The sequence below is a fragment of the Rattus norvegicus genome, chromosome 5 (assembly GCF_021556685.1).
Source record: "Rattus norvegicus strain SHRSP/BbbUtx chromosome 5, alternate assembly SHRSP_T2T, whole genome shotgun sequence".
Lineage (NCBI taxonomy): Eukaryota > Metazoa > Chordata > Mammalia > Rodentia > Muridae > Rattus > Rattus norvegicus.
Window position 1 is genome coordinate 117,016,980 of NC_141538.1, and position 27,854 is coordinate 117,044,833.

At 39.9% G+C, this 27,854-nt stretch overlaps 1 protein-coding gene across 2 annotated transcripts; it reads right to left on the bottom strand.

Moving 5' to 3' along the window:
* Positions 1 to 354: 354 nt before the first annotated feature.
* Cyp2j4 (cytochrome P450, family 2, subfamily j, polypeptide 4) lies at positions 355 to 27,854 on the bottom strand. 2 transcript variants are annotated; one of them, NM_023025.2, is given in 9 exon segments: positions 355 to 1,170; positions 3,979 to 4,117; positions 6,147 to 6,334; positions 9,006 to 9,144; positions 11,243 to 11,419; positions 15,520 to 15,680; positions 16,070 to 16,219; positions 18,619 to 18,781; positions 27,444 to 27,699. In NM_023025.2, coding segments are annotated over 9 exon segments (1,506 nt in total). In that variant the 5' UTR covers positions 27,654 to 27,699; the 3' UTR covers positions 355 to 991.

Below are 27,854 nucleotides of genomic sequence, written 5' to 3' on the forward strand. Positions count from 1 at the left end.
ATAGCTGTCAGCCCAGATCCTGGGCTTTGAATTGGCTCATCTCACATCTATCCCGTCCATGTAGTACCTAAACGGTCCACTCTACTCATCCAAAACTACAGAATCTCCAAGACATAGGATAACAAAAGAATCTCCTTGAAGAGTCCCCAAAATGTAGCAATGACAATGTAGCAGTTCCAAAGAATAAATTGTTGGACAAACTGTGACACACTCCAACATGCAAAATGATATGTTTTATTCTCTATTTGACCAGAGGTTGCAAGATTGGAGGATATGAGGTGTGTGTGTGTGTGTGTGTGTGTGTGTGTTAAGTTGGATTGGGCTACATGATATAAAATTGTCAAAAAATTCAAATTTAAAATTAAAAACTAGGTAATTGATTTTATATCATTTGTTTTGCATGCCTCTGAGTTGGGAAAGATCCCTGCTCTGCTGGTTTCCAGATCAATTTGGATGTAGATCTACTGAAGCTAGTGACAGATCTGTCATCTGGGAGTCTCAATAGCCCATTTCTGTGGATGCAATCAGAGCTCAGTTCTGATTCTTATTCTCTTCTTGCACTGCTGTAGGCCAACACATCAATGTTCCAGATACAAGTGTATGAAAGGTGGAAGGAGGCAAACTGATGATACACCAATCAAGATACGATTCATGATGAACTTAGAAAGTTTACTTTTAAAATAATAATTATAGTTTTAATTTTGATGTTTAATTCATTTTAAATTCACTAATCCACCTTGTTTATAGGAAGAATCACCATTGTCCTCCTAACTTTTAGATGCAAAGGCACGCCACTGAGCTCATAAGTGATGTGCCCACCACCAAATCAAGAGGCCATCATTCTAGGAGTTTGCTTCAATTTTCTAAGTCAAATTTCTTCAATATTGCTCGAATCACATTCATTCTGTGACACCTTCTCCTCTCACTTGAGCAAGCCCAGATGCTTTAGGGCATACACCACATCTTCCTTTTTCTCTTTGCTTCTCCAGCATCATTCTCTAGGGACAGCACAGATGCGGTGCGTGACTGGAGAAAGTGTGAGGCCATTTCTGAACTTCAGGCTCAGCTTCTCATTGGTTGGGGGCTTGAAGGTAAATTTTTGCATAAGAGAAGTGAAGAAAATGAACAGTTCAGACCTGGCCAGTTGTTCTCCAAGGCAAGCTCTCTTTCCTGTGGAGAAAAAACCAGATGGGTCACACTCTCAGCTGACTTTGGTCATCCAGAGCCTGGTGTACCCAACATCATACCCCAACTTCTGAGCTGATCCTATGCATTTTGATGATAATGTCTCACATAATGCTTCCCAGGGACACTGCAGCATTCCTCACATCTCTAACTCAACAATAAGCCCCTGTTTGTGTGGATTTATTTGTGTACATGGGGGCTCATTGTGTGTACACATGTGTGTACATGTGTGTAGAAGTCTGAATCTAGATATGGGTCTTGATCCCCTAATGTCACCTACTGTATTTATGCATGCATGTATGTATGTATGTATGTATGTATGTATGTATGTATGTATGTATGTATGTGTATTTTTGAGATTGGGTCTCTGCAAAGCAGTTTGGCTATTTGGCCACTGGTTCTTCTCTTTCTGGCCATGTATCAGGAGGAGTACAGGCATATGCTGGCACGTTCAGCTTTTAGTGGAGATCCTGCGGATCAAATGAGGACAATATGCTCATAGGACTTGTAAGTGACCAGTTGAACTACCATGTCATCTACCTTAAGTGACTTGTTATTAGCTTCCTTTTTTTTCTAAGCAATACATTCAGAGTGAATAAAAGTAATAATATAAAATCCAAAGCAAATTGGCTGTTCTAACTAAATTGAAGTTAACTGAGATTTATAGACTGATTCTGGGGAAGAGATTTTATGACCAGCCATTGTTTTCCAGGTATTTCATCTCTTCACTGACTGGGTAAATTATGCTAATAATAATAACATGTACAGTGCACCAAACAAAGCTGACCAAAAAAAGAATGAAAGAAAAATCAATGAAAAGATGCCTAATTATATTCTGCTATACTCATAGATCACTGTCTCATCCAGCTGTCATAGAGAGGCTTCCTCTGGCACCATATGGGATTAGGTGCAGAGACCCATAGACCAACATTATGCAGAGAGTGATAGTCTAAATTAGACATCTCAGTTGAATCCCTCAGAAATCCCAGAATCCCATGCAAGAGGAGGACAAAAGTGTGCAGAAGTCAGACGGATGGATTACACAAGGGAAACATGTCCTACTGATTCAACTAAGTAGGAACTCACATAAGCTCACAGAGATTAAAATGGAAAACACAAGGCCTGCATGGGGGTCTGTACCAGGTTCTCTGCATATATTTTATAGGGGTTACCTTGTTGTTTTTGTGGGACTCATAACAGTGGGAATGTCATTATCTCTGACACTTTTGCCTGCTCTTAGGACTTTTATTAGATTGCTTTGTCACATTATATCTTGTTCCTCCTTTTTGGCTATCTTCTTTTGGTGGACAACTGTGAATAGGCAAATGATTGGACTGTGGGGTGAGAGGGGAGTAACTAGGAGATGTAGAGTGAGGAGAATCTGTGGTCAGGGTGTATTGTATAAAAATCTAATTTCAATAAAAAGAAAAAGAAAAGAAAATAATAGAGTAAATGAAATATGTAGCTAAGATTTTGTACTATAATTCAAAACTTCTGGACAGAGTCCCCATGTCCTATCAGGTTTCCTGTTAAAGGGGATTGTGAACAGGGAGCAAAGGGAACGACATGCCCAGGTGAAAAGACAAAGAGATCAGAATCAGTCCAGCCAGACACCCCCAGTATAGCCCAGCACTGAGAAACCCTGGCTCTGGATCCAAATTGGCAAGAGGGAAAATTCAGGCTTCTCCTTTGCAGAACCTGGGGTCATGGGAAGTGGCACTGCCCCAGATAATCAAGCAAACTCGTTGACCTTGTGAAGTCCACTGTGGCTTCTGTGCAGCATTTAGTCACCTTCTGGAGGCAGTGTTAGGAAACACGAGCTTCGGTGTGAGAATATCTGCTGGATATCGAGTCCCAGGGGCAGCACATTTGCTGAGGTCTGTGTCCTCATCTCTGCAGGGCTCTCTCATTTCATCTTGAAAGGCTGTGGTGGCTCAAATGCTCCAATGGGCTTCTCTGTTCATTATGTAGTCTACTACCTTCATGCCTCCAGGTGTATATCTGACATGTAATATATACTCACTACACATGTATGGAACTAAGGAACTGTAAAATTATTTGAAAATATATGTTCCAAGCATTGAAGCTACTAACTGTAATACAATAGAGCACTTTGCTACTGCTTCAACACTTGTATGATTACAAGTTTTTGTTCATAACTGGCTGACTAGAAAACACAACTCAGAGAGAGAGAGAGAGAGAGAGAGAGAGAGAGAGAGAGAGAGAGGACATTCCTATATCTTCTTCCCTGATTGCCAAGTTGCACAACACAAAAATATCTAGCTAGAGTTTATAAATCATGCTTAAAATTATAAAAGACAAAAGACTTACCTGTTCAAGGAGTTCCTGGATAGGCCAGAACCCAATCCAGTTAGCAAATGCTCTTCACAATTATTGCTTCACGTTCCCATTGTGGTGAGTAGTCAGGTACTCCCTCACTTCTCCTCACCATCCCATTACAAATCTACTCCATTTCCCTGTGTAGGTGCACCCCTTAAAAATGACTTGGGGCACTGAAAACACTTATGAAGGTGGTACATATCTACTTTGTTGAATCGGAGCCAGAGTATGAGTTTCTATCCTTAGTGTTTTGGAAAACAGAATGAGGAAAGCTAGAATCCCCAACCAAGGCAAGGGTGGATAAGGATTAGGCTGGGGCTGAAGAAGTGGCAAGCCCACCGAATGCAGGATTGCAACCAAAATCAATATACAGCCATGTTGGGCCATATGAAGACAAGAGGAGGGAGGGGCTGAGATGGAGCACTGAAGTCACTCCTGTTCGTCAGAACTCACCCATTGAGAATGGCAGAAAAGATTCTCTCTTCTTAAACTGTCCATTCTCCAAAAAGTGCTCTGGGTTGAACACATCTGGGGTGGCCCACTCTTTTGGGTCCCTGTGCAGTGCAGTTAGGTTGGTTAGAACCATGGTACCCTAGAAATAACAGCAAAGAGTCAAAGCTTGGTATAGGGAACAGACCTGTAAGGAGGTAGGTGGTTCTCTAGCTCTCATGCACTTAGATTGAATTTCTTATCTTTAATTAAATGTAAGTGGGAATTGAGACAAGTGTTTGACATTTAGATCCTTCTACCTGTCTCATTACCTTCTTCTCTGTCTAGAAATCTTTACAATGACTGCAAGTAGCTGCCATGGATTCTCCAACCTATTGGTTTGCTCTTTAACACTGAACAAATGTCTCTAGATGAAGTTTATATGGCTCTAGGTAAACACATTTTATCATCCAAAATAGTATTTTGTGGCAGGCAGGAATAAAAACCATCTCAGCTACTTCCTACAGTAATGACCATGGCAGGTCTATGAAGGGAAACAGTGTGTCTTTGCTTTTCCAGGTGACTCTGCTTCTCCATTCTTAGTCTTCAATCTGGGGGCTTCTGAATCCAGTTTCTCAGCAAGTCTTGGAAAACATCTACATATCCAGCCAAACAAGGCAGGTTCATCAGGCTCCCTAGTATTGTGCCAGGACTTCCAAGAGTGAGTTTCCCTTACACTAACTCAAGTTCCCTTTAGTGACTTGATTAATTGTTTTGAACTCTTTTGATTTTTTTCATACCAATTATTGGTCCCAGTGCCAGCATAGTACAGGGTTGATTTCTCAGACCCAAGAACATGACTTATCCATACTACACTGTCCACCTCCCACCATTTTTGTTACCCACTCCATATTATATCTCCATCTACTTTTGTTAGCATCTGTGAAGACAATCCCAGGGGTAATCAACTAATGGTAGTAGACCTTCCCTGACTCCGGATGTCACCAACCCACAAGCTGATGGACTGGATGAAATGAAAAGGGTGAAAATGAGAGAAAACAAAACAAAACAATACAAAACAAAGCAAGCAAACAAACAACAAAAAATACCTCCCATTGACTTTTTCCTCTGCTTCCTGGCTACCATTATGTGATCTGATTGGTTCTTTCACTGACCCCCTTCCATGATGAAGTGAAATCTTGGGAATTTTGTCACAATCAAGAAACATTTGACTTCATCATCGATGGCAAAATAAATATAATAGAAGGAATTTTAACTTTGGGGGGCACCGTGGATATAAGTGTCAGGACACCCTGTACATAGTTAGTAAGAGAACTGGTAGAAGTGATGCCTATTCAGTCCATAAAGATAGGTAATTTAACAGGGACTCCTGGAGAAACATCAAAGGAGATCGTTGTCACGTACAAATAATTCAAGTCCCCTGGAGGAAGTATGGGTTAACCAGAATGACCAGAACAGGGTTGGTTCTGGATTCCAACTCTTATTGTTTTATCATAGAGAGATTTTATGCCAACCTAATTTTCTTAAGCTTCAACTTTTCATTCTCAAAATGAGATACTATTTACTTTGAAAAGTTGATAAGCCATTTTAAAGGGGAGAAGATTCTACAGCATAAAAATATTCTGTAGTAACTAATGCATTATAGAATGGGTTCTCTTCTGAGATATAAATCAGTTGTATGTATATTAACACTGGAACTAAGCCTGTGGGTCACTGTTTTAGAAAAAAACAGTCTCATGATAATGGTAGTGCATGTGCCTCAAATTTAATTCATATTTCAAAATTTGTATTTCAAGGACTGTAGAGAAGCAATTTCTAACTGCAGCCTGACAACCCTTTAGTCTTGATAGGTGATCTCTGTGGTAAAGTAAGGTAGCAGAGAACTGCTGACTTCTGTGAGCCCACATTAGCATAGGAAGATGCTGAAATGCCTTTAGCAAATAAAGCCAGGCTTTGTCTAGACATATTTAACCAAAAGGTTTTCTTGCTCCACTATATATGCAAATATCTCTTGAGATGCATGGAGGATAATGAATACTTTAGCAGACATAATATGCCTCTGCTGATTTAAGTGATCTTGAGGCAAGAATACATGCCACGTTCAGTTATTGAGTCTATAGGAGGATGTAAAAAATGGACTGAGGTATCTAAAACTGGCAGTGCATAGTTACCTTTGGCAGGTGGAATCCATTCAAAGTGGTATCCATTGCTACTTCCCTGGGAACATTCAGGGGGATGATGTTGCCCATCCTCTGCACCTCATGGATGACGGCATTGGTATAGGGCATGGATTCTCGATCGGCCAGGCTTGCTGCCCTCTTCTGGCCAATGACTCTGTCAATCTCTGCCTGTACTTTTTCTAAAAGTAAACCGGAGAGTCTGTTAATTTTTTAATTTAATGATTTCTTCTATTAATATGCAAGTTGTCTCTGAGATCTTATCAGTCTTTATTTAATTTTAGTGTCCTGGCTGTAAAGAAATATTTCCTTAACCCTTCAAAGAATTGCTTTAATTAAAAACAAACAAACAAACAAACAACAACAACAACAACAAAACCCTCTATAACTCTCTTTGAGCCTACAACGTGATTATAGCTTTCCATACATCCTGAACTGAGTAGCTGTCATCAGCATTGCTAATCTCAGAGTGTTCATAGTGTGGCATGAATACCTTCATTACACTAAGTGGATCATAAACAACTCAAATTTATGTTTCATAGTCTTAAAGTCGGGGAATTCTAAATCAGGGTACCAAGAACTTTCTCATCTGATAGCAACAATTTTCTGTTTCATAGATAGATAAGCTTTGTTTTCTCTTCCTTAGTCATCAGAGAAATGCAAATTAAAACAACACTGAGATTCCACCTCACATCAGTCACAATGGCTAAGATCAGGTGAGAGTAGATGCTGGCAAGGATCTGGAGAAAGAGGAACACTCCTCCATTGGTGGTGAGATTGCAAGCTGGTACAAACACTGTGCAAATCAGTCTTGCGGTTTCTCAGAAAACTGGACATAGTACTACCTGAGCACCCAGTGATACTAATCCTGGGCATTTACCCAAAAGATGCTCCAATGTATATCAAGGACACGTGCTCCACTATGTTCCTATCAATGTTATTTATAATAGCCAGAAGCTGGAAACAACTCAGATGTCCTTCAATAGAGGAATGGATACAGAAAATGTGGTACATCTACACAATGGAGTACTATTCAGCTATTAAAATAATGACTTTATGGAATTCTTCAGCAAATTGATAGAACTAGAAAATATCATCCTGCATGAGGTAACCAAATCACAAAAGAACACACACAGTATGCACTCACTGATAAAGTGTATATTAGCCCAAAAGCTCAGAATATCCAAGATACAACTCACAGGTCATATGAAGCTCAAGAAGAAGGAAAACCAAAGTATGGATACTTCAGTCCTTCTTAGGAAGGGGAACAAAATACTCACCAGAGTTAGAGGATGGGAGAGACTTGGGGGAAGAGAGGAGGGGAGCAGGGAACAAGAGGGGCAGGATCAGGTATGGGAGGAGACAGGGATGATATGCAGATCATCAGGAATTTGAACAGAGATGTGTACCAGTGGGGGATGGAAAGCTGATGGTAGCCACCAGCAAGTCCCAGATGCCAGGAAGGCAAAAGGCTCCCAGGACCCAATGGGGATAAGACTAGGTGAAATCTAACCAACAAATGGGAGGGAGAACCTGAATAGACTATATCCAGAAGTTAGGCAAGGCTGGGGGATGGGGCCACACACTCATCTCCAAATTTTAACCCAGAATTGCTCCTGTCTAAAGGAAATACAGAGACAATGTGTAGAGGAGAGACTGCCCCACCTGGGGATCCATCCCATACATAGCCACCAAACCCAGATACTATTGCAAATGCCAAGAAGTGCTTCCTGACAGGGACCTGATATAGCTGTCTCATGAGAGGCTCTGCCAGAGCCTGACCAATACAGATGTGGATGCATGCAGTCAACCATTGGGCTAAGCTTGGGGACCCCATGGAGGAGTTAGAAAAAGGACTGAAGGAGCTGAAGGGGTTTGTAGCCCCTTAGGAAGAACAACAATATCAACCAACCAGAACCCCAGAGCTCCCAGGGACTAAACCACCAACCAAAGAATTCACATGGTGTGACCCATGGCTCCAGCCACATATGTAGCAGAGGATGGGCCTTGTTGGGCATCAGTGGGAGGAGAAGCCCCTAGTACTTTGAAAGTTCAATGCCCCAGTTTATGGGAATGTCCCGGGCATGTAGTGGGGGTGTGTGGGGACCACCCTCACAGAAATAGGTGGAGTGTGGATGGGATAGGGGGTTTCTGGAAGGGAAACCTGGTATGGGGGTAACATTTGAAATGCAAATAAATAAAATATCCAATTCAAAAAATGATAGGATGGACCCCTTGCCCTGACAGATGCCAGTTGGTGGAGAAAGAAACACTGTGTGCTAAGCAGAACCATGAAGGAGTATCCAGTTGTCTCTGGACGTAAAAGAATGACAGTTATTTTCAAGTCATCAAATTCATAGAGGAATTTGAAATGACATGGGTAGGTAATACTTGAGACAATTCTGGTAGAATGGGGAAAAATTGTGACAGAATACTGGTGGTTGAGTAAAGTTGTGTTTAGAGGCACAAATAAGGACCATATCAAGAGAGGACATAGAGTGTAGGAAAGGCACCATAGAGGCTTGGTGGATCTGAAGCTGAAAAGGCAGAAAGGTTTTACCACAGTTTATAGAGTACCAGAATAAAGTGTTTAGACAAAATGCAAAGCAAATTATGAGAGACCTACTATAAAGAGAAGAAGGAGATGAGTGAGTGCACATTATACATGTCTGCACCCTTAGGACCCATCTCAGTCCTGACAGAACATGCAGAAGGTAAGCCCATTCCCTAGTGCACATTTTCTCACAGCTATGCCACCTCCTTCCACTCCACCATGATATCTCTGGCCCTGTCTAAGCCAAGGCTTCCAAATGCAGATCTTGGCTTTGTCAGGTGCTGTCAGTACATACACACCTTGCACTTCTGGGTAGAGGGCCATGTAGAGCAGAGCCCAGCGCAGTGTAGTGGATGTTGTCTCTGTTCCCGCAAAGAAGAGGTCCAGGGTGCTGCAGATGAGGTTTTCTTCATTGAAACTTGTAGTCTTCTCTGGGTACTAGAAAAGACAGTAGTCAGAATAAAAATGTGATTATTTAAATCCACAGATTCTGATGCTGGGTAATAATTTTGAATGATGTTATTTGAAGTGATGTTACCTTTGACTTCCTCAGGATACAATGATCTCATGAGAATTATCATGCTCTAAATACAAGGAGATTGACGCATAGGGTCTTCTTCACCCTTGCTAATGAGTTCAGAAGGATTCATTTGAAAATATTACCTTGACCTCATTAGAAAGCACTCTTTTGCTCCAACTGCTGTAGTCTGACCAAAAGCTTCTGGTACTTGGGTGGATGAATATCAAGGCAACTATTTTCTTTGTGACTATCCTTTTATAAATACAAACAGGACTGGATAAACCCCACCCACACAAATTTGGTTTCTAGTATCGGCTAAGTCACTAAGTCACTGTATGATTTAAGACGTTCACTTCACATTTATCTGTTTTAGCTTATAAAATGAGGATAACACACACCACTTACTATGTCATATCAACTGGATGAGATGTAGTAGACACATATCAAAAACTATACAAGAGTTTTTGTTGATTTCAGAAAGACTGAGATGAATTCTCCGTATTTATTGATTATTTAATCACTTCATTAATATTTCACACCTAAAACCTTGCTGATTATACAAAATTTCATTTTGTATATAATTCCTTCTTTTCTATCTTCCTCTAGAAGCATCATTGTTTACAGTGCTTATAATTTTGATGGACTCACACTCGTGCTACATAGAGGGAATAATTTGCCTCATCTTTTGGGAACAAAATGTTGCTTCTATTGAAACTGTATCAGGGAGATGAATTATGATAGAACAAGGAAAGAAATTTGATATTATGCCCTGTGTAGAAAAGGAATTTATAATGTAATGAATCAAATCTCATAGGACAGATTCACTGATGTGTATTTTGCTAGAAGCCTATTTTGGTCAGAACATTAAAATTATTGTTATAGTTTGAATCTAAAATAATCCCTACAGACTCAAGTTTTGAATACTTTGTTCCCAGCTGCTGAGACTGGTTGGGATAGTCTGGAACACTAGCAGGTGGTATCCATCTGGAGGAAATCAGTCAGCAGAAATGGGATTCCTGTGGTTGTGTCAAAGTCCTGGGTCCTGGTAAGTTTCTGATTCTTAGTCTACCATGACATAAACAGACTCCACCACATCCTTTTCCCATAATTTTCCTTCATGTTGAACCCCTTGAAAATATCAGCCAAAAGCAAACCTTCAAACTCTTCAATTGTTTCTGCAAGTTATTGCCACAAGATGCAGAAGAACAAATAAACCCGACTGGCTGCATTCTCTTTGCTTGTGTATGACTGGATGGTGTTTATAACCATACAATCATGAGAAGGAAGATGCCCCACATATACTTTAAAACTAAACTCCAGAATTTAGCTGAATTTTGCCTGTGTGCTGCAATATGGTTGAGATGGGTTAGTAGTTGACTTTATATTGATTTATCCAAAAACAAAGCTCTGAAGTTTAATTACTAATTTCTCTTTGTATATATTTCTCTCATGTATGAGTAAAAGGCAAAGAAGAGCATGACAGGAAATTATCTGCATTTACAGTCAGGACACTGTATTTCTAACACCCCTGGTTTAATATTACTGCTACTTTCACTTATATGGTTTACATGAAGCATTGATCTACAGTGATTTTCATATCTTCATTTTTTTTAGAACCTTCACATGCTATTTGACGAGCTAAAATACACTTTGTAGATTTGATTAACTGGAGAGAGAACAATTACTCTAAACTAACCTTAAAGAAGGGGTTGGAGGGTCAAAAGCAAACAGATCAAAGAAAAAGAGATACTACAGTTTGGGAATTGAGGACAGAAGTAGGAACCAAAACACAAGATATATGTGTTCTGTAGAACCTTGGAGAAGCAGCATCATAGAGTTTTCATTGCTTTTCAATGAACCTTGTGTGGTCCATAGGATTTAAAGTTCTATGAACTGAAGGAGAATACATTTGTGCCAAGTCAAACCTTAAGTGTGTGTTAGGTTGATGCAGGATTGACTGAAACTATTAAATGTATACATTGTCTCCAAGAAAAGACACAGAAGCATCTTCCCCACCTTTGACATTTCCTTGAGGAAAGCATCAATGAAGTCTCTTGGCTCCTCAGGGTTCCAGTCTTTCCGGTGATCATCGATCATAGAAGAGACAAACAATTTCAGTTTTTCCCAGTTTCTGAAAACTGTTTGATGTGATCCAGGAATATACTTCATTATCCATGGAAAAATATTATAGAGCTGATTTGGAAAAATAAGATAGTCAGGGAGACAACTTGGTGCCATTTTGCAGTGTTTCAATACACAGTCTTGTCTGTCTCCTTGTTTCTTCCTGTGGAATTGTGGGGCCAGATTTTGTTTTCCCTGTCCTCTACCTCAAAAATATTTTAACTCTGCCATGCAAAATATATTGAGCCTCTGAACACTTCTTAACCCCAACTGCCTGTTTCATGTGATAAAACGCCACCTATCTGTCTGGACATTGGGACAACACTTTTATTTATTATATTATCAATGCAATTATAATTTATTTTGCATATAGTTCCTAGAACAAACATTTATCATAGTAATCGCATGCTTGACTCTGTGACTTTCTATATTCAAAAACTGTCCTTAGACTCAGAATTGGACAAAGTCTTTGGCATTTTTACATCCTACAGAACTGAAAACCCCCAAATCTTTATCATTTCTCTAGATAGTCCAACCACAGCAGTCTTGAGAGCACACTGACGGTTCTGGCCGATACTATTCATTGTACCTTAAAAGTTTTCCTAAATTTTTTTAAACCATGACGCTCACTTCATAAAGGCATTTGTCAAGTCTCCTTGGAGATAGTTTACCTGATTATCTTTAAAGTGATAAGCATCATCTCTCCCCTCTAGTTCTTTGAAATGACTTATTTCCCATATGGGAAATTACCAATAGCAAGTATTGTACAGGTAATTATACATTCTGTTACCAATACTGCGCTTAAATCCCATATCATAAGACTCCAATCTTTACACAAGTAAATGGTGAATGAGTTTCAATAAAATTTGTAATAAACAGATATAAAACAATATAAATCAACAAGATTTAAAATAAGACATACATGGGAGTGATTTCTACCTCTCTGGCCTCTAGTAATAATAAGGTGTAACTGGCATAAGAGCAATACTAATGATGTTAATATTATTACAAAGTAGTATTGATAATACACAATGTGCTAAGAAGTCTTCCTGTATCTGAGCAGCGAATGACATGAGACATACAAAGAATTTCCACAGAGGTCTGGTGGACTACTCTCTAAATTTGCTTGCACAACTCTGTACCAATTTAAAGACACAATATTGCCTTGTTTTCTATGTAGAAGAACATTGTGAAAAGTAATGGACTTTTGCAGCTATCTATTAAAATGACTAATGTAATTATCTTTCCAAGAACATTTATTAACAATTTATGACACCACACTTTGTTCCCTTTTAAGATTTTTTTTACCCTAATACACACCTAGAAGTTGACTGGTCACTCTCTCTGATCTCCACTGACTTCTTAGCCTCTGCTCACCAGGAGGAGAAAAACATGGAGCTACCGGACTTGGAACTACCATGAATAAGAGGTATAACTAGAGAGCATAGACACTAAGGGCAACTGAGCTTGTTTCTGCTCCATCTCATACGTATAAGCCATGCTCGCCATTTCCTTAATTTTCAGTGAGGGCATCCCTGCACGTGAGAAAACAGTCCTTGTGCGAATACCACAAATAAGAATTAATCCACTCTTGTGTGCACCATTGAGAATTCAATGTATAGATACAAGTTCTTAAAAAGAAAATGAACTTTTAAAGGTCCAGTATCTGCACTTCCGAATCATTCTCTCTGGAACCGTGCGTGGTAAAGCTGTATGTATAAACCCTGTATGGTGAAGCTAAAACACCTGCACCTGTTACCTCCACACACTTCAGAAGAGGTGCCTCAGTGGTAGAGAAAGTGTCTAGCCTTGCAGAGTCTTAATGTACCAGGGTGTAGGGACCCAAAGATCCCCCACTCACTCAGAGGAGAAAGGGAAGGGGAGGGGGAGGATTATGGGAGGTGGGAAGTGAGCAGGACATAAATCAACTTAGTAAAAATATTGTTAAAGTAATAACTGAATGCATCAAAAATGCACACTGGAACACATCACTAACAAACTAAACTATGCAGAAAACTATCAGGAATGGAGCACAGTGTTGAGTTCCATTCAAATATCCATTAAGTAAAATAATGAGCATGACCACAGTGTCTAAGAGAACAGAGTCACTGATACATTGAAACCTAAATCAATGTTTGTGTCATCTCTAAGAACACATCTTAGTGGTAAAGATACCCACAAATAAAGATATAAGAAAGGAAACCAGTCTATAAAGAAAACAGAAATAGAGCAAGCTGATAGAGTTATTCTGATAAAACAAATTTCAAATCAAAACTAGTCTAAAGAGATAAAAAATAACATTATATAAAGGGAACACCAATTAATAAATCATAACTGTTGTAAATAAACATGCACACACACCTCACAGGAGGAAATACAGAGACAAAGAGTGAAGCAGGGACTGAAGAAAAGGTCATCCAGAGATTGCCACACATGGGGATCTGTTCCATATGCAGCCATCAAACCCAGTCACTATTGCTGGTGCCAAGAAGTGCTTGCTGACAAGAGCCAGCTATGGGTGTCTCCTGAGAGGCTCTGTCAGAGTCCTACTGATACAGATGAGGATGCTTGCAGCTAACCATTGGACTGAATGGAGGAGTTAAAGACCGAAGGAGCTGAAGGGTTTTGCAACCCCATAGGAAGAACAATATCTACCAATCAAACCCCACCAGAGCTCCCAGGGACAAAACTACCAACCAATGAGTACAGATGGAGGGATCCATGACTCCAGCTGCATATGTGGCAGAGCATGGCATTGTCCAGCATCAATAGGAGGAAAAGCCCTTGGTCCTGGGAAGGCTCATTTCCCCAGTGTCGGGGAATGCAAGGAGTAGGTGGGTGGGAGTGAGAGCATCCTCATAGAAGGAGGAGGAGGGGGAGGGGATATAGGAGGGGAAGGGGTAACATTTTAAATGCATAAATACATACATATTTAAATACATAAAATATTCAAATAAAATAAAACTTTAAAAAGCACGCGCATGAGCATGCTCGCACACACATACACACAATTTTTTTCACTCTTTGTACACACATGATGGAAGAACTTAGTTCTTCAAGTTGTTGTATGACTTGTGTGCACCCCTACACATAACAATTGTATATGTATGTATTCATACTAAATAAAAGACCAGGAATGTGTTTCAAAAATCATACATATACTCACACATCCTCAAATGTGTACATACCAAGATGGGGAACTAGGAGAAGAAAAACTAAGCTGAAAAAAATCAATCACTTGGGGCAAATTTCACTTTAGAACTGTTCTCCATGTTTACAGTCACACATGAGTGACCAGTAAACTATGAAGAGTATTTGAGAAACTATAAAGTTTAGAGATAGATAATAAGGCATACTTGGAGTGACATTTGAACCCCAAAATTTCTAGTATAAGAAGACTGATAAGATTATGGGTCAATGGGTATAGGAAGAGTTCATACTTCTGAAATTTTTTCTTATATGTCCAGATGCAAATATAAGACAAATGAGTACGTCACACGGAAACTGATATGGAGCTGTTATTCATAAACCCCAAGCGTAGTAACAACTCATTTACCTGACCATAGAGAAAACAACAATATATTCAGGAAGTGCATTGGTAGTCTCCTGATAACAAAGATCAGTGCAGTACTGGAGAGATGGCTCAATGGTTAAGAGCACTGACTGCTCTTCTAGAGGTTCTGAGTTCGATTCTCAGCATCCACGTGGTGGCTCACAACCATCGGTAATTGGATCCAGTGCCCTTTTCTGGTGTGTCTGAAGACAGCTACAGTGTACTTATATACATTAAACAAATAAAACTTTAAAAAATAAAACAAAGATCAGTGCAAGAAGAGAAATCTTAAAACAAGGTGGGATGAGCTAGAAAGTAATTTCAGATGATGACCTTGAGAAAGGAAGATAGAGGCATCAATCAGTAAAGAGAGCTCCAGTGAAAACTGACATTCTCTAAGTGCCCAGAAATATATATATATATATATATATATATATATATATATACCAATATATGCATTAAAATTATTCAAATAAGTGTTAGAAATGTTTTGTATATATCAAGTTTCTTAAAGTAACAAAACCTGAAAGTCAAGAATTGGTTTTGAAATATATTTGAGACATTGTACCTTGGCTTTCCAAGACCTGCCTTTCACAGATACTCAAAGAAAAGTGCTTACCTGGCTTATCATTGTTGTCTCCAAGTACATGACCTCATCCAGCAACCTCAGCATCTCCTGAAATCTACTGTCATGGTACTCAAAGCGCTCCCCAAAGGTGACAGAGCAAATGATATTGGAAACTGCATTGTTGATACTGAAGTGAGGGTTGAAAGGTTTTCCTGGATACGGGGAGAGGGAGAGATGAGTCCTTCAAAGTTCTATTTCCTATAATAAATTAACTTCATATGACTGAGAAATACACATTCCAGAAGTACACACACATGAAGCTCTGGCCAGAGCATACTAAATGGGGTGTGACATGTACCAAGTACTCTGCTAATGCCTGGGAAGTCAGACTAATTATCAGACCTTACGTACAACACTAGGTCTATTGACCCGTCTGTGTGCTTAGCTGCCGAACACCTGGCCTGGGGTCACGGCTAGATGTTCATTGTTCAATCCTCAGTGCCCAGACCTAGTGAAGGGCAAGGATGATCACTTAGACATTTTGTGGGACTTTTTCAATGAATGAAAGATGCTCAGTATCCTGTACCTGAGAAAGACTCACCTTTCTCCTCTCTTATGGCTTCCACGAGGTAGTGGGCCTCCTCCTGCATGCGCTGCTCTAAGCTCTTCTTTCCCAAGCCAAAATTCCTGAGTGTCATCAGGGCAAACCTTCTTTGCTCCTTCCATGTCTGACCACTGGAGAAGATCAATCCTCAAATGAAGAGATTCAGCATTATGACATTATATAATTATGGTCTAAAAGCACCTCGTGAATTATTTGTTGAACACACTTGCAGTGAAAAGGAGGAGGGCCAATGAGGGCCATGATAGCTGTCTAGACAGAATGTTAGAAAGCAAGAATTATGATGGCGAACATGTCCTGGAACTCTACAACATCACACACTGATGTTTCTACTGTGTAATCTATTTCTCTTGGAAACTCTGCGTGTTTATTACTACCTAGCAGCAGGTCCATTCTAATTGCTGCAAAAGAAAATGAGGAATACATTGAAAATTTTCAAGGGAAAAAAACAGCTGTTTTCCAACCTGGTGTTCAAATTCATCTCTCCTAGTTCCAGGGTAGACGGAACGTCTACAAAGTTCTGTTACCCTTGAATAACAGGAGTGAAATAAAGGATAAGACACGTAAAGTAAAGAGATAAGAAAAGCACTACAAGGAGTCCTGTTTTTTTAAAAAAGAAAAAGAGGCTTAATAGACAATGACTCAAAATGACGCAAAAAGGTAGGAAGCACGTGTAGTCCGCCTAGAAAAAACCAGAAGGCAAGCATTCTAGTATTCTCAGCATCATTACCTATTTCCTGGAACATACAATGCCATGCTCAAGTCTATTTGTAACTTTCAGAAAAATTATGAACATTTTAAACATAAGCCTTGGTCTCTTTTTCCCTACACATTAAGAAGTGGTCCCTTTCAGCATGCACAAATGCTCCTTCAGCAACTCAGAGACTTGCTTCCCAAAAACCTTTCCCAGTGGCCCCTGGCATTCAGCAGCATCAGATTTTCTTCCTCATTTTTTTGCTGCAAATTTCCCACAAATTTTACTGTTTTTTCTTTTACCAACTCTTGAAATATTGGAGTTGTTCAAGAATAGGCCCACATCGCTCTTTGCTGCATGTTCTTATTTTAGAAAATCTCATCATCCCTACCATTTAAATGTTCTGTTGACAATCATATAAGGTATACATTCCAGAACCTTGCACATGACTACTTGACTCTGGCAGTTACAAGCATTTAGACTCACCACAACTGTGACAGAAAGTTATGTATCTCTGAGACTCCCAACAGAAGCTAGCACTACCAACTACCTTAACATCTCTCAATTTTCCTCTTTGCATTCGCCATCCCCACAGGAGCCACTCTCTGGCAGTTCCCCAGATCCTTGGCAGATCCTTGGTCTCTTGCCATCTATCTACATCATCAGGTCATGTAGTTTCTCTCTTGAATGATTTTGGTTCATGTGTCTGTGATGCCATTGTCAGGGAATAATCAACTTTCACTTCCCAACTTATTTTTCAAATCCTATCTTTTCTAACCACTGTGATAATTTCATGACACCTTCCCTTTTCTAACTGAAAACCTAAATGAGCCTTAGAGTGTGCAGTGTGTGATCTTCTCTACTCAACACCACTCTTGTAACTCTTCCTGGTCATATTTATGAGTTTGTGTCCACTTAATTATGTCATTTAGATACTATGTTAGCCACACTGGACATCTTCCCAGTTTGTCAAGGCCCGAGTCCTTGTTGTTTCAGGGCTATTCTGCCTTTGTTAACTGTTTTCCCATGTTACTAAATGAGTTTCTTTACTTATAGAAATTTTACTGGAATCCCAGTAGATCTTAGAAACTACTAATGAATAACAGCTCCCTTAACATTGTAGACATACATGTTTTAATTAGCTAATCTCACCAGGGTTTTTCATTTTATGGAGCGCATGTTACATAAAGGTGCATATTTTCATCTATTATATTATGACCAGCAATGTACTCTCATAGCAGAGAGCATAGTCAATGATACACTGTTAATGGTTGATTGTCTCAGGGAATAATTATGAAATGTTTACAACTTTGGTAGGTTAATACCCTTGAAGTTCTGCTTCCAGTTTTGGAACACGTAACTTGATTTAATAATAATACTGCATACTTATACTATTTTAATCTAACACTCTCTGGAAGGCTACAGGTCCCTGTATGGTAAGACTTTAATAATAAAGTGTAAGAAACTTTCAACAAGATGAACAGCAGCAGGAAGAAGATGACTCACATTCATTTTTCTAGGCCAGAGGGTTGGCATGGAGTAGGGGAAATAAGAGAGCAATGCGTCTGTCTGTGACAGGATGTGTGGTTACTTCTTACCAACACTTTTAGAGTTAGTTTTTGCAAGACATAGGTTTTCTGTCAATGTATACAGGGATGACACTGTTAAGTTTTTCAATGGATGCTTTCATTAAAGAAATGCAACCTCACACTTCCTATAAAGATGGCAATTCCGATGGAGTTGGTTTATGGGATTGTTAGAAAAGACACCTATAATGCACTATAAGCATTGTAACACACACTTCACGTTTCTCAATAAACTTATATAAACTTACCATTTTTATTGGTGATGCGTTCTTGCATAACACTGAGAGGGCGATTCAAAATGTTTTGTTCTATGTGAGTAAAGGTTTCTTTGATTAAGGGCAGTCCAGTTATGACCACGGATGTTATGTCACCAAGATTCAGGCTAAAAATATTCCCATATTTCTTCACAAACTGAAAAATACATCAACAGGTATAGTTAAGTATGTGTCTGTGTATCCAGGCTATCAGGCATATGTGAAACTAATTAGATTCATGTTGAGAAATTTCCATGAGTGATGTGTATGTGAGTGGGTGCACCTTGGTTTCTGGAAGTTTTTTAAAGATGTTTTCCCCTCCACTGCCTTAAACTCAGCTGTAAATGAGCAATAGAATTTACTCTACATAAATTAATTAATATAACTTATGAATTGCTTATACCTACTTTGTGTCCTTAGAAGAAAGCATGAGGACATCATTTTTAAAAAGAAGGAAAAACTTCTAAATTGAAGCATTAAGAAATCTAATGAAAGGAGACCATGTTCCATATTTGACTTTACAGTGGTTGAGGAGATTGAGGAAGGTCTCCATAGACTTGATGTGGGTGCAGCTTAAATGGACTTCCTGATAGACTAAACTGGTTGTTTAATCAGAAGGAGATACCTCCTACTCATCAAGTGCTAGACACATGGTATGGATATGTATGTAGGATGAATGGGATGTACATGACTAAGGGAACTAACACTAATGCAATCCTGTGTATTTGTGAATATAAGAAGTGCCTTGCTTAAAGAGCTCTAGTAGGCCCAAGCATGAGAAATATTGAAGAAAGGTTTTGACCTTTTACCCCTTTTCTTCCTTGTTGCTAAAACTTTGTGTAATGCTAGGACCCAAAGTCCATTCTTTACTTGGCCACTGACTCATTCCTGAAACAAAACACCAAAACAGTCAAAATAATTTGGATAAAATGTCCAATCAGGATTTACCAACTCACCCAAGTACAGTTCACCCAAGTACAGATCCCACTCCCTTTACCCTCTTCCTGCAGAAACACGTGCCCTTCTTACTTCTTGCCTAATTGCTGTTGCTGCTGCAACTTTGAGATGACTACCTCCCAAACACAACAACAAACACACCCTTACCCCTCTGTGCTAACAAACCCCCTTTGTGTTGAGAACTTGGTGTCTGGGTCTATTAGTTCCAAACTACAAGAGAGATAACCTCACTTATATTGGTGTGATGGAAATGCTTCTTTTTATGTGCCACCCCCCCCACAACAACCTTTAACTAGTTTCAGGATTATCAATTTTCTCCTAAATCTTTCATATATATATATATATACATATATGTACATATATATATATATATATCCAACATGAACCAAATAAGCATTAATTTATCCCTAGACTAATTCATGAGGTTATAAGTGTAAGAGGTAAAGGTCTCTAATGTGAAAAATCTTGTCATCCAGTGAGGCAGAGAATAAAGGACATCAGAACAAAGAAAGACTGAGGTAAATGTGTACAAGTGAGCTATAGCAACCATAGAATCCCTAGTTAATTATAATATCTACTATTGTTTGTGTATAGGAGAATGTGCCTTCTCCAAACCTTTCTGGGTATGAACAGTAGAATATAGGGTAAAGGTTGGGGGAGGAGATATCTCTGAAGATTTGGAGTAATGCAAACATGAGGGTTCTACAGTTCAGTAAATGGACACTTGTGACATATGCTCTATTCCAATCTCAGACCACCATTATGGATGAGTAAGATAACATCCCCACGCCCACCCTCCTCAAAAGTGTCTATGGGGAAGAATGAGACTGACATTGTGAGAAGAAATTTGTTGACTTTCTGGCTCCTAGCCACCCACTGAATCTCTGAGAAGTGAATGAGCTCTGTGTTCAAAGGCTCAAGAATAAAAATACATGGTGAAATCCAGGACAAGAGCCCACCAGTCCCAGACAGACACAACCACTGAGTAGATGCTCAGTATGCTTTGTGTTTTACTTTGTTTTTATAACTGTGCTACCATAGACAGAAATTTCTTCATTTTTCTAAAGAGAAAAATGAATTGTAAGTGAAGCAATGCAGGCAAGAAAAGGCCTTTTGCTAGGTGGAGGGACTCCACTAGTTGATGCATAATGTTTATAGAAAAAAATGGTTTTTGGGTGTCCATAAAACTTGGAGTTTAGCATCAGTGAAAGAGTGGGTACCAGGCACAATAGTGTGGGTGAGAGAGTTTGGAGGAGAGAGAAATATAGCTGCAGACAATGAGAGCCTCAATGAGAATGCACAACATACAAGTTTGTAAAAACTAGAATAGTGCGTGATCATTTTCAAGATCCTCCCACTTGTGTGTTTATAAGTCAGCCCTGTGTTAACCCACCTCTGCTTTAGGTCATCCTGGATGTTGTCAGTAGTACCAAACAGAAGTCAGTTCTTCCAGGTATCTGTGGTCCCCTGCCCTTCCTTTCCTTATCTTCATTTACTTACTTACATTCTATCACGTCAATCACTAAGCCTTGGATCTTTGTAAATCATGTCAAAGTAAATGTAATGATTATAGATAAAGACTTAGACTCAGTACTTCTTTTGTTCTGTATTCGGAGTTCTTGCTAAGTTCATTAAGTCTTAGCACCATTTGCCTTGTCTGGTTCACAAGGCAGAGCCAACAAATGTGTATCTTTCTTTTGGAAGATATTAGACATAGGTATGAACAAATGGAAAGGAATTAACTTCATTGTGATCAATGTGTGGGAGATTTTATGCTGGATAAGAATTTATTGACTAATTTTCAATATCAACAAAGAAGTTATCTAGCTTAAGTGTCTCTTAAATAGCAATATGTACCACATACATTCTGTCCTTATACCGATGCAGCCAGCATCTGAGACTAGGTACTGAAGTATCCTTTTCCCACCTCTACCAACTCTCTGCTGATGTATGTGTCTAGTTCAACAGAAGTGGATCAGTAAGTTTTATCTTGTAGTGTACCAAGTGAAGATGGGAAAATACTGACCTGTGCAATTCTCAAATGTGTCACCTTTGTCTGTCAGTTCCTGTATGGGTATGCAATTACCCAGAAAACCTTTGGGCATGTGTCATAAGACAGCCACAACCAGTCTCACTGCACATTGAGTTTATCATTTGAAGATTAACTGAAAGAGCTTGAAGGGGCTTGAGACCCCATATGAACAACAATGCCAACCAACCAGAGCTTCCAGGGACTAAGCCACTACCTAAAGAGTATACATGGACTGACCCAGGGCTCCAACCTCATAGGTAGCAATGAATAGCCTAGTAAGAGCACCAGTGGAAGAGGAAGCCCTTGGTCCTGCCAAGACTGAACTGGGGGGAGGGCGGTAATCGGGGGAGAGGGAGGGGAAACACCCATATAGAAGGAGAAGGGGAGAGGTTAGGGGGATATTGGCTTGGAAACGGGGAAAGGGAATAACAATTGAAATGTAAATAAGAAATACCCAATTTAATAAAGATGGAGAAAAAAAACAAGTTGTCTTTTTATAAAGGTGCCTCTAAAGGGTAAAATAAGAGGTAAAACTGAAAATAATAGGAGCACAAACAATGAATTGAAATAAGAGACATAAATTTAACAAAAGAAATAAGAGACATCAAGTTTAATCCTAGAAGTAAATCTCCACATGGATTATTGAAGAACCAAGCAGAGTTGAATAAAGAGAAAATTGACGCTAAGGATTTGTGAGAAAAATGATTCATGAATACAGATGACCCGGCTCCACTGAACTTCTTACTGAGCAACAGAAAAGGAGCACCCAGGAAGGAAAGAAAAACAGCCACAGTTCCTCTTTCCATCAGTGAGAGAGGAGAAGATCTGTTAGTCTGAATTCTTACAACTGTGTGAAATAATCTGTGTGGGTCCCTGTGTGTGTGTGTGTGTGTGTGTTCGTGCTCACATGCACCAGAGGTCAACCTCAGGCTTCATTTACAAGAGCTGTCCACCTTGTTATTTTCAGTATTTCATGAGCACTAAGTAGACAAGGCTGGCTAGGTGGTGAACTTTAGATGTCTTCTCCTTTCTATGCTGGAGTTTATAAAGAGAGGCCACTATACCACACTCTTATAGATTCTGGGGACTGAACGCATTCTCACTGCTCATGGTGAGCACTTTGCCAGAGGAACTCTTGCCCTTTCCTGTGATCCTTATGGTTATTGTATTGTTTAAGTCGCTTGTTTGCATCTTTTAAACATTTTAATGAGTATGTGATACTCATTTTTCTTTTGTTATGTAGAAACTGCCTACTAATAGCAAGAACTTTAATAAACAGTGGAAATATAATTTTATTTTCATTATGAGCAAATCCGAAAATAGAGATGAACAACTATATGAAATTATTTCTGAATGCGTAAGTGTATAAGTGTGTGGCAGAGAAGAAGTATGGGTGTTCATGGTCTGATTATTTTTTGACTTGTTTCTAAAATTGTGTTTTTAAGTGTTTCTTTCAATATGCACGTGTCCTACATTGTTTCCTCTTGCTGTGATAAAAAACTGACTAAAATGAATTTGTGAAGAAAAGGTTTAATCTTACAAGTGATACTCCATCATCAAGTGAAGGGATGACATCATCCCACTGGCTTGGTCCCTCCTATAGCAATTAGCAGACAAGAGCAAGCGCCCACCCACCACTCTGATGGACAAAACTCCTGGACTGAGGGTTTCTTTCTGCCATGAAATGCATAGGTTTTGTCAAGTTGACAAAAACTAAGCAATGCAGGATTTATTTCTTTTATGTTGAAAATCATTTTATTCCATAAATAAGCATAAAATAAATCTATGGAAATAAGGAACAGATATTAGTAACGGTGGTTATTAGACTTTATAGACCACAGTGTCCCTTGAAATTTCAGACTCTATAAGTGATCTTCACTGTAATGCTGTGCATGTGTATTCACTTGTGCGTAATTGGGTACACTCCTTTGAGGCCATTAATTCCTCTTCAGAGTAACAGTCTCGGGGGTCATCTTCTGAGATACGCTGACAGTGTAGAAAAATATGCAGTGCACAGCCTGAGATGGCATCTGCTATAGTCACGTTAAAAACTGAAAGGGAGAGGAAGACATCTTAGGGGAAATAGTGTCTCAGCCAAATTTGAAATGGTGAGGATGTGAACAAAACATATATAGTATAATGATCAAAATGTTCATATTGTGGGCCGGGGAGTAGAGAAACATAGACTGGAGAATGAGTGTGTGGGGGAGTATAGGAGAAAGGCCTTATTAGAGCACACCAGCCAAAAGTCAGGGCCAGGTGATAGGGAATTCCAGTCCTTTAATTTCAAGAAGTTTACAGTCCTGTTGAGCATGTAAGTGAAAGCAGGTCAATGAATTATTAGATGAAGTAAAGGTAGAAATTTCCTGGGAAGACCAGGAGCAGGGGCAGACTCCTGGATGAAAGGTCTGCTAAGACACATTCATTGTGAATCAATGCTACTAGGGATTCTGTAGGCCAAGAACTTTTACCACCGAAGTCACAAGTAGGCTCCCTTCATTTCCATCAAGAAGTTTGAATGGGTTTGGGAAGGAGAGATGACACAATGGTACTCAGACATTGAACTGAGAGACATCCGACCTCTTTGTATCTCAATTCTGCTTCTTACTATATGTTTGACTTAGGAGAAAATATGAAAACACACCCATACATGGATGAAAAAAATGACTGGATTGGGAAGACTTCCCCACCCTTATTATATCACGAGCCATTGTTGTAACACCAGACACATCACTTAAGTTCTGTAGTCATATTCAGTTCTGTAGCAAAACAAACATTTAAACTGAGCCAAGAGCAGATGTTTCTGTGTACTTGCATGTCATGGCAGCATCTGACAGTCGTGGAACCAAGTCAACATTTATTTTCTTTCAACAAAACCCAGAAGAAGTACAGCCAACAAGACTAAGTCCTCTTACTATTCTGCTTCTGCGTCTTGGAGTGGAACACCATAAAGGTGAGACTTTAACCCTACAAGAGCTGCCATTGTAGCATTCCTGGATACAACATTGATAGTCTACCTATGTGGCTCTCCTTGCAGTAGCTTGAATTGTGATTTTCACAGCTGAAATTCGATAAGGAAAATCCCCAAAGGAGTCTTGGTTAAAACTCTGATTTCCATCCTGCTCTTACATTAATGGTAATATCACTTGCTCACAAAATAAATATGGGTAAATCTCTGACTACTACCCCCATTCAGTGTGATAAGACTGCTTTATGAGGATGGTATCATGTGGTCTGTGGCTCTCTTCTTTTACCCAAGGCTACATTGATTGGACTCTGATGTACTCCTGCAAGAGTAGGAAACACAAATTAGGTTGCTCAAATTCACAATACAGAGGCTTGTACCCTAAATTTACAAGTGAACCCCTCCTTACAGAGTGAGTATTCTGATCCTCAGCAGACCTCCTCTGTGAGCAAAGTGCGCATCCCGTGTCCAGCACAATATGACACACTACACAAAGTGTTCACAATCCAGTCTGAAAAAACTTGCCTTACCAACAACCAAAACAATCTCACCTTTACATAAATGGCACAGATATTTACGTTACAGGAGAGTGAAATATTTCAAAGAGGTCTTATAAAAAATAGATGATAGACAATTTTAAGAGAGAAATGAAAGGCACAGAGATGATCACCTAAGCAGTGTGAATAGAGACTGAAGCAGCAGACACAGGGCCTATGTGGGCCTCTACCAGGTCCTCTGCACAGATGCTATAGCTTTCAGGTTAGCATTTTTATAGGACTCCTAAGTGTGAGAACAAGTGGGTCTGCTCTCAGGAATTCTTTTCTCCTGTTGGGTTGCTATGGCCATCTTTGCTATAATAGGTATGGCTTCATCTTATTTTATTCGTCATATCTCTTAGAAGCTATTCTTTTCCAAATGAGAAACAGAAAAAGTGGATCTGGAGGAGAGGGAAGTGGGGAGAAGATGGAAGGAATGGAGTGAAACCTAAGATTTGGATCTATTATGAGACAGAGATCTAGTTCTAATTTAAAAAAAATTAAAGACACAGAGAGAAAGCCAAGGGAAATATGAGCACACTAAGCTGCAGGGTTCTAAGTGTGGGTCTGTACAGGAGAGCTCAGCAGAGAAGTAATGTGAGAATAACCATGGGCAGTGCAGGGGTGAGGGCGGGGCACCCTGCAAGCCCAGAGCTATGGTTAGCAGCAAGAGCCAGCACCAGAGATATTACAGCCATGCCTGTGTCCAGCTGCCTGCCAAAAATAGGAAAGAGAGTGTGTAGATGAGAAAATTCTTGAAGAATTATAGAAACTTCCTAGTCTAGCAAACCACAAGCGTGCCATGAAGAATTCAATAGTGCAAAGCTCCAAGTGAAGCAAAAACCACCAATATCATCATGAAAGCTACAATCCCTGAGAAATCTCTTGAAAGCAGAAATAGCTTAGTACTTCTGGGGAAACCAGAAAGGCCAGAATGAAGTGGGAGGCAGGAGTTAGAAACATTAATTTCAACAGAGAGTCAACCTAAGGTCTTACAATGGGGGAAAGGCAGGATGGGAATAGGTATGGACGTTCGGAGGTGGGGGCAAGCCAAGAAGTTTCCTTCGGCCACAGCCTCTGCTGAAGGAATGGAGAAAAGAAATGGTTGAGGTCAGAAAGGAAACTGTAAACATGAAAGGAAAGGTCAGAAGAAAGGTAGAGCAATGGGAGCATGAGTAAGGGCCAAAGGCTCTTCTGCCTTCGAGTCCAGCTGCTTGGGACACGGAAGAGCAGGTTAGTGTCTGACGTGGTTCTCGGTGTGAGTAGAGACTACACCTGAGACAGCTGTAGCATAGAGGGGAGACAGGGGCGCTCTATGCTTGTAGTCACTTTGTTTCCTGTGGAAAATGGCGCTATCAAATCTCATCAGCTTCCAGTGCCTATCACAGAGCACAGAGCAGTAGCTGGAAGGATGATAAAACAGGTGTGAGAAAGACTGAACAGGAATAAAAAGGCAACTACTGGAAAAGTGCCCAAGAAACACACAGGGAAAGAAAAAGAGAAAAAAATAGGTTAAAGAAAATAAGAAAAAAAACATGGCCGTATGCTCTTAAACAACAAGAAATAATCAGAGGTAGTCAGACGTCACTAGCACTGGAATGTGACAGGGATAGTCAAACAGGGCTGGAGTGTTCACTAAGCAGAGAAAATAACTATAGATAAAGAAAAATATTAAGTGGGAAAACGGTCATACACCAAAAAGCACTTTCAGTCTCTGGTGTATGCTATGTACTCATAACAGTCTTTCCAATACAAGGGGAAGAGCCTCCAGAACTGAGTGGGAAAACAGACTTCCAGTCGAGCTGGAGACCTTACTCCAGTGTACCTTACTCTGGAGTTGATAAAGTTAATAGGTGAACAGTCAGCAAGGACTAAAAGGACAAACAAGAATCAATAAAAGACTTGATATTTGTAGAAAACTCCAATCAAGAGAAAAACACACTTTGTTTTCTCTGCAGGGACTTTAACAAGCTACGCTGAGGTACCACCCTCCACCCACTTCTGAAACTGAAAGGGCTTATTTATCTAGATTTTCTATCATTCTCTTACTACACCATGGCTTAAAGACTTACAATCAGATACAGGGAGTTCTCTGGCTATAACAGAATTACAATGGAAGTACTTCATACAAGGATAAGACAAGCTTCAAGTATTTGAAAATTGAAAAGCATATTTCTTAAGGGAGGACGCAAGTTTGGAGTTCTGGAGAGCAGGTTGCTATCACCAGTCATTGAACCTGATCTCTGTTCTAGACTCAGTAAACCCCCTGTTTCTGTAGCTCCAGATTAAGTCAGGACAAACAAAGTCACACACCCTTGCCCCTTCCTACCGGCTGGATTGAGAGGTGGGGCTGCCCAAAGTCCAACTGGAATATGTTGCCCACGAATGGGAGACCCCAAGGCCCCGGGGGATAGTTCTTGGGGCGCCGGGTTTTGAAGTAGTCAGCCAGGAGTAGGAAGGTGAGTGCAGCCACCAGCAGAGTCCTGAGATGGAGCGCTGCCCAGATCGTGGCTACCAGAGAGCCCGCAGTGGCGAGCATGGCTAGGACTGGAGCTGGTTCTTTTGTGGAATGAAGGTCCGAGCTGTGCAAGTTCCAAGTGCTAACAACAAGGGCACCCTACTAGACCGGTCCCCTCATTAGTCCCTCCCTATCCCTTCCTGTCCACTCCCCTCTGCCTCTCCTTGTTTCCTCCGGGTAGCTAGGATCTCTCAGGATCTCCTTTGCCTTGCCAAAGCTTCT

Coding starts and splice junctions, on each gene's coding strand:
- Cyp2j4 (XM_087550967.1), bottom strand. CDS start 27,653: ATGCTCGCCACTGCGGGCTCTCTGGTAGCCACGATCTGGGCAGCGCTC. Junction 18,782..27,443: donor CCCACCTCTCAATCCAGCCG/GTAGGAAGGGGC, acceptor TGTATTTTTCAG/TTTGTGAAGAAATATGGGAA. Junction 16,220..18,618: donor ACGCATCACCAATAAAAATG/GTAAGTTTATAT, acceptor TCTTCATTTGAG/GATTGATCTTCTCCAGTGGT.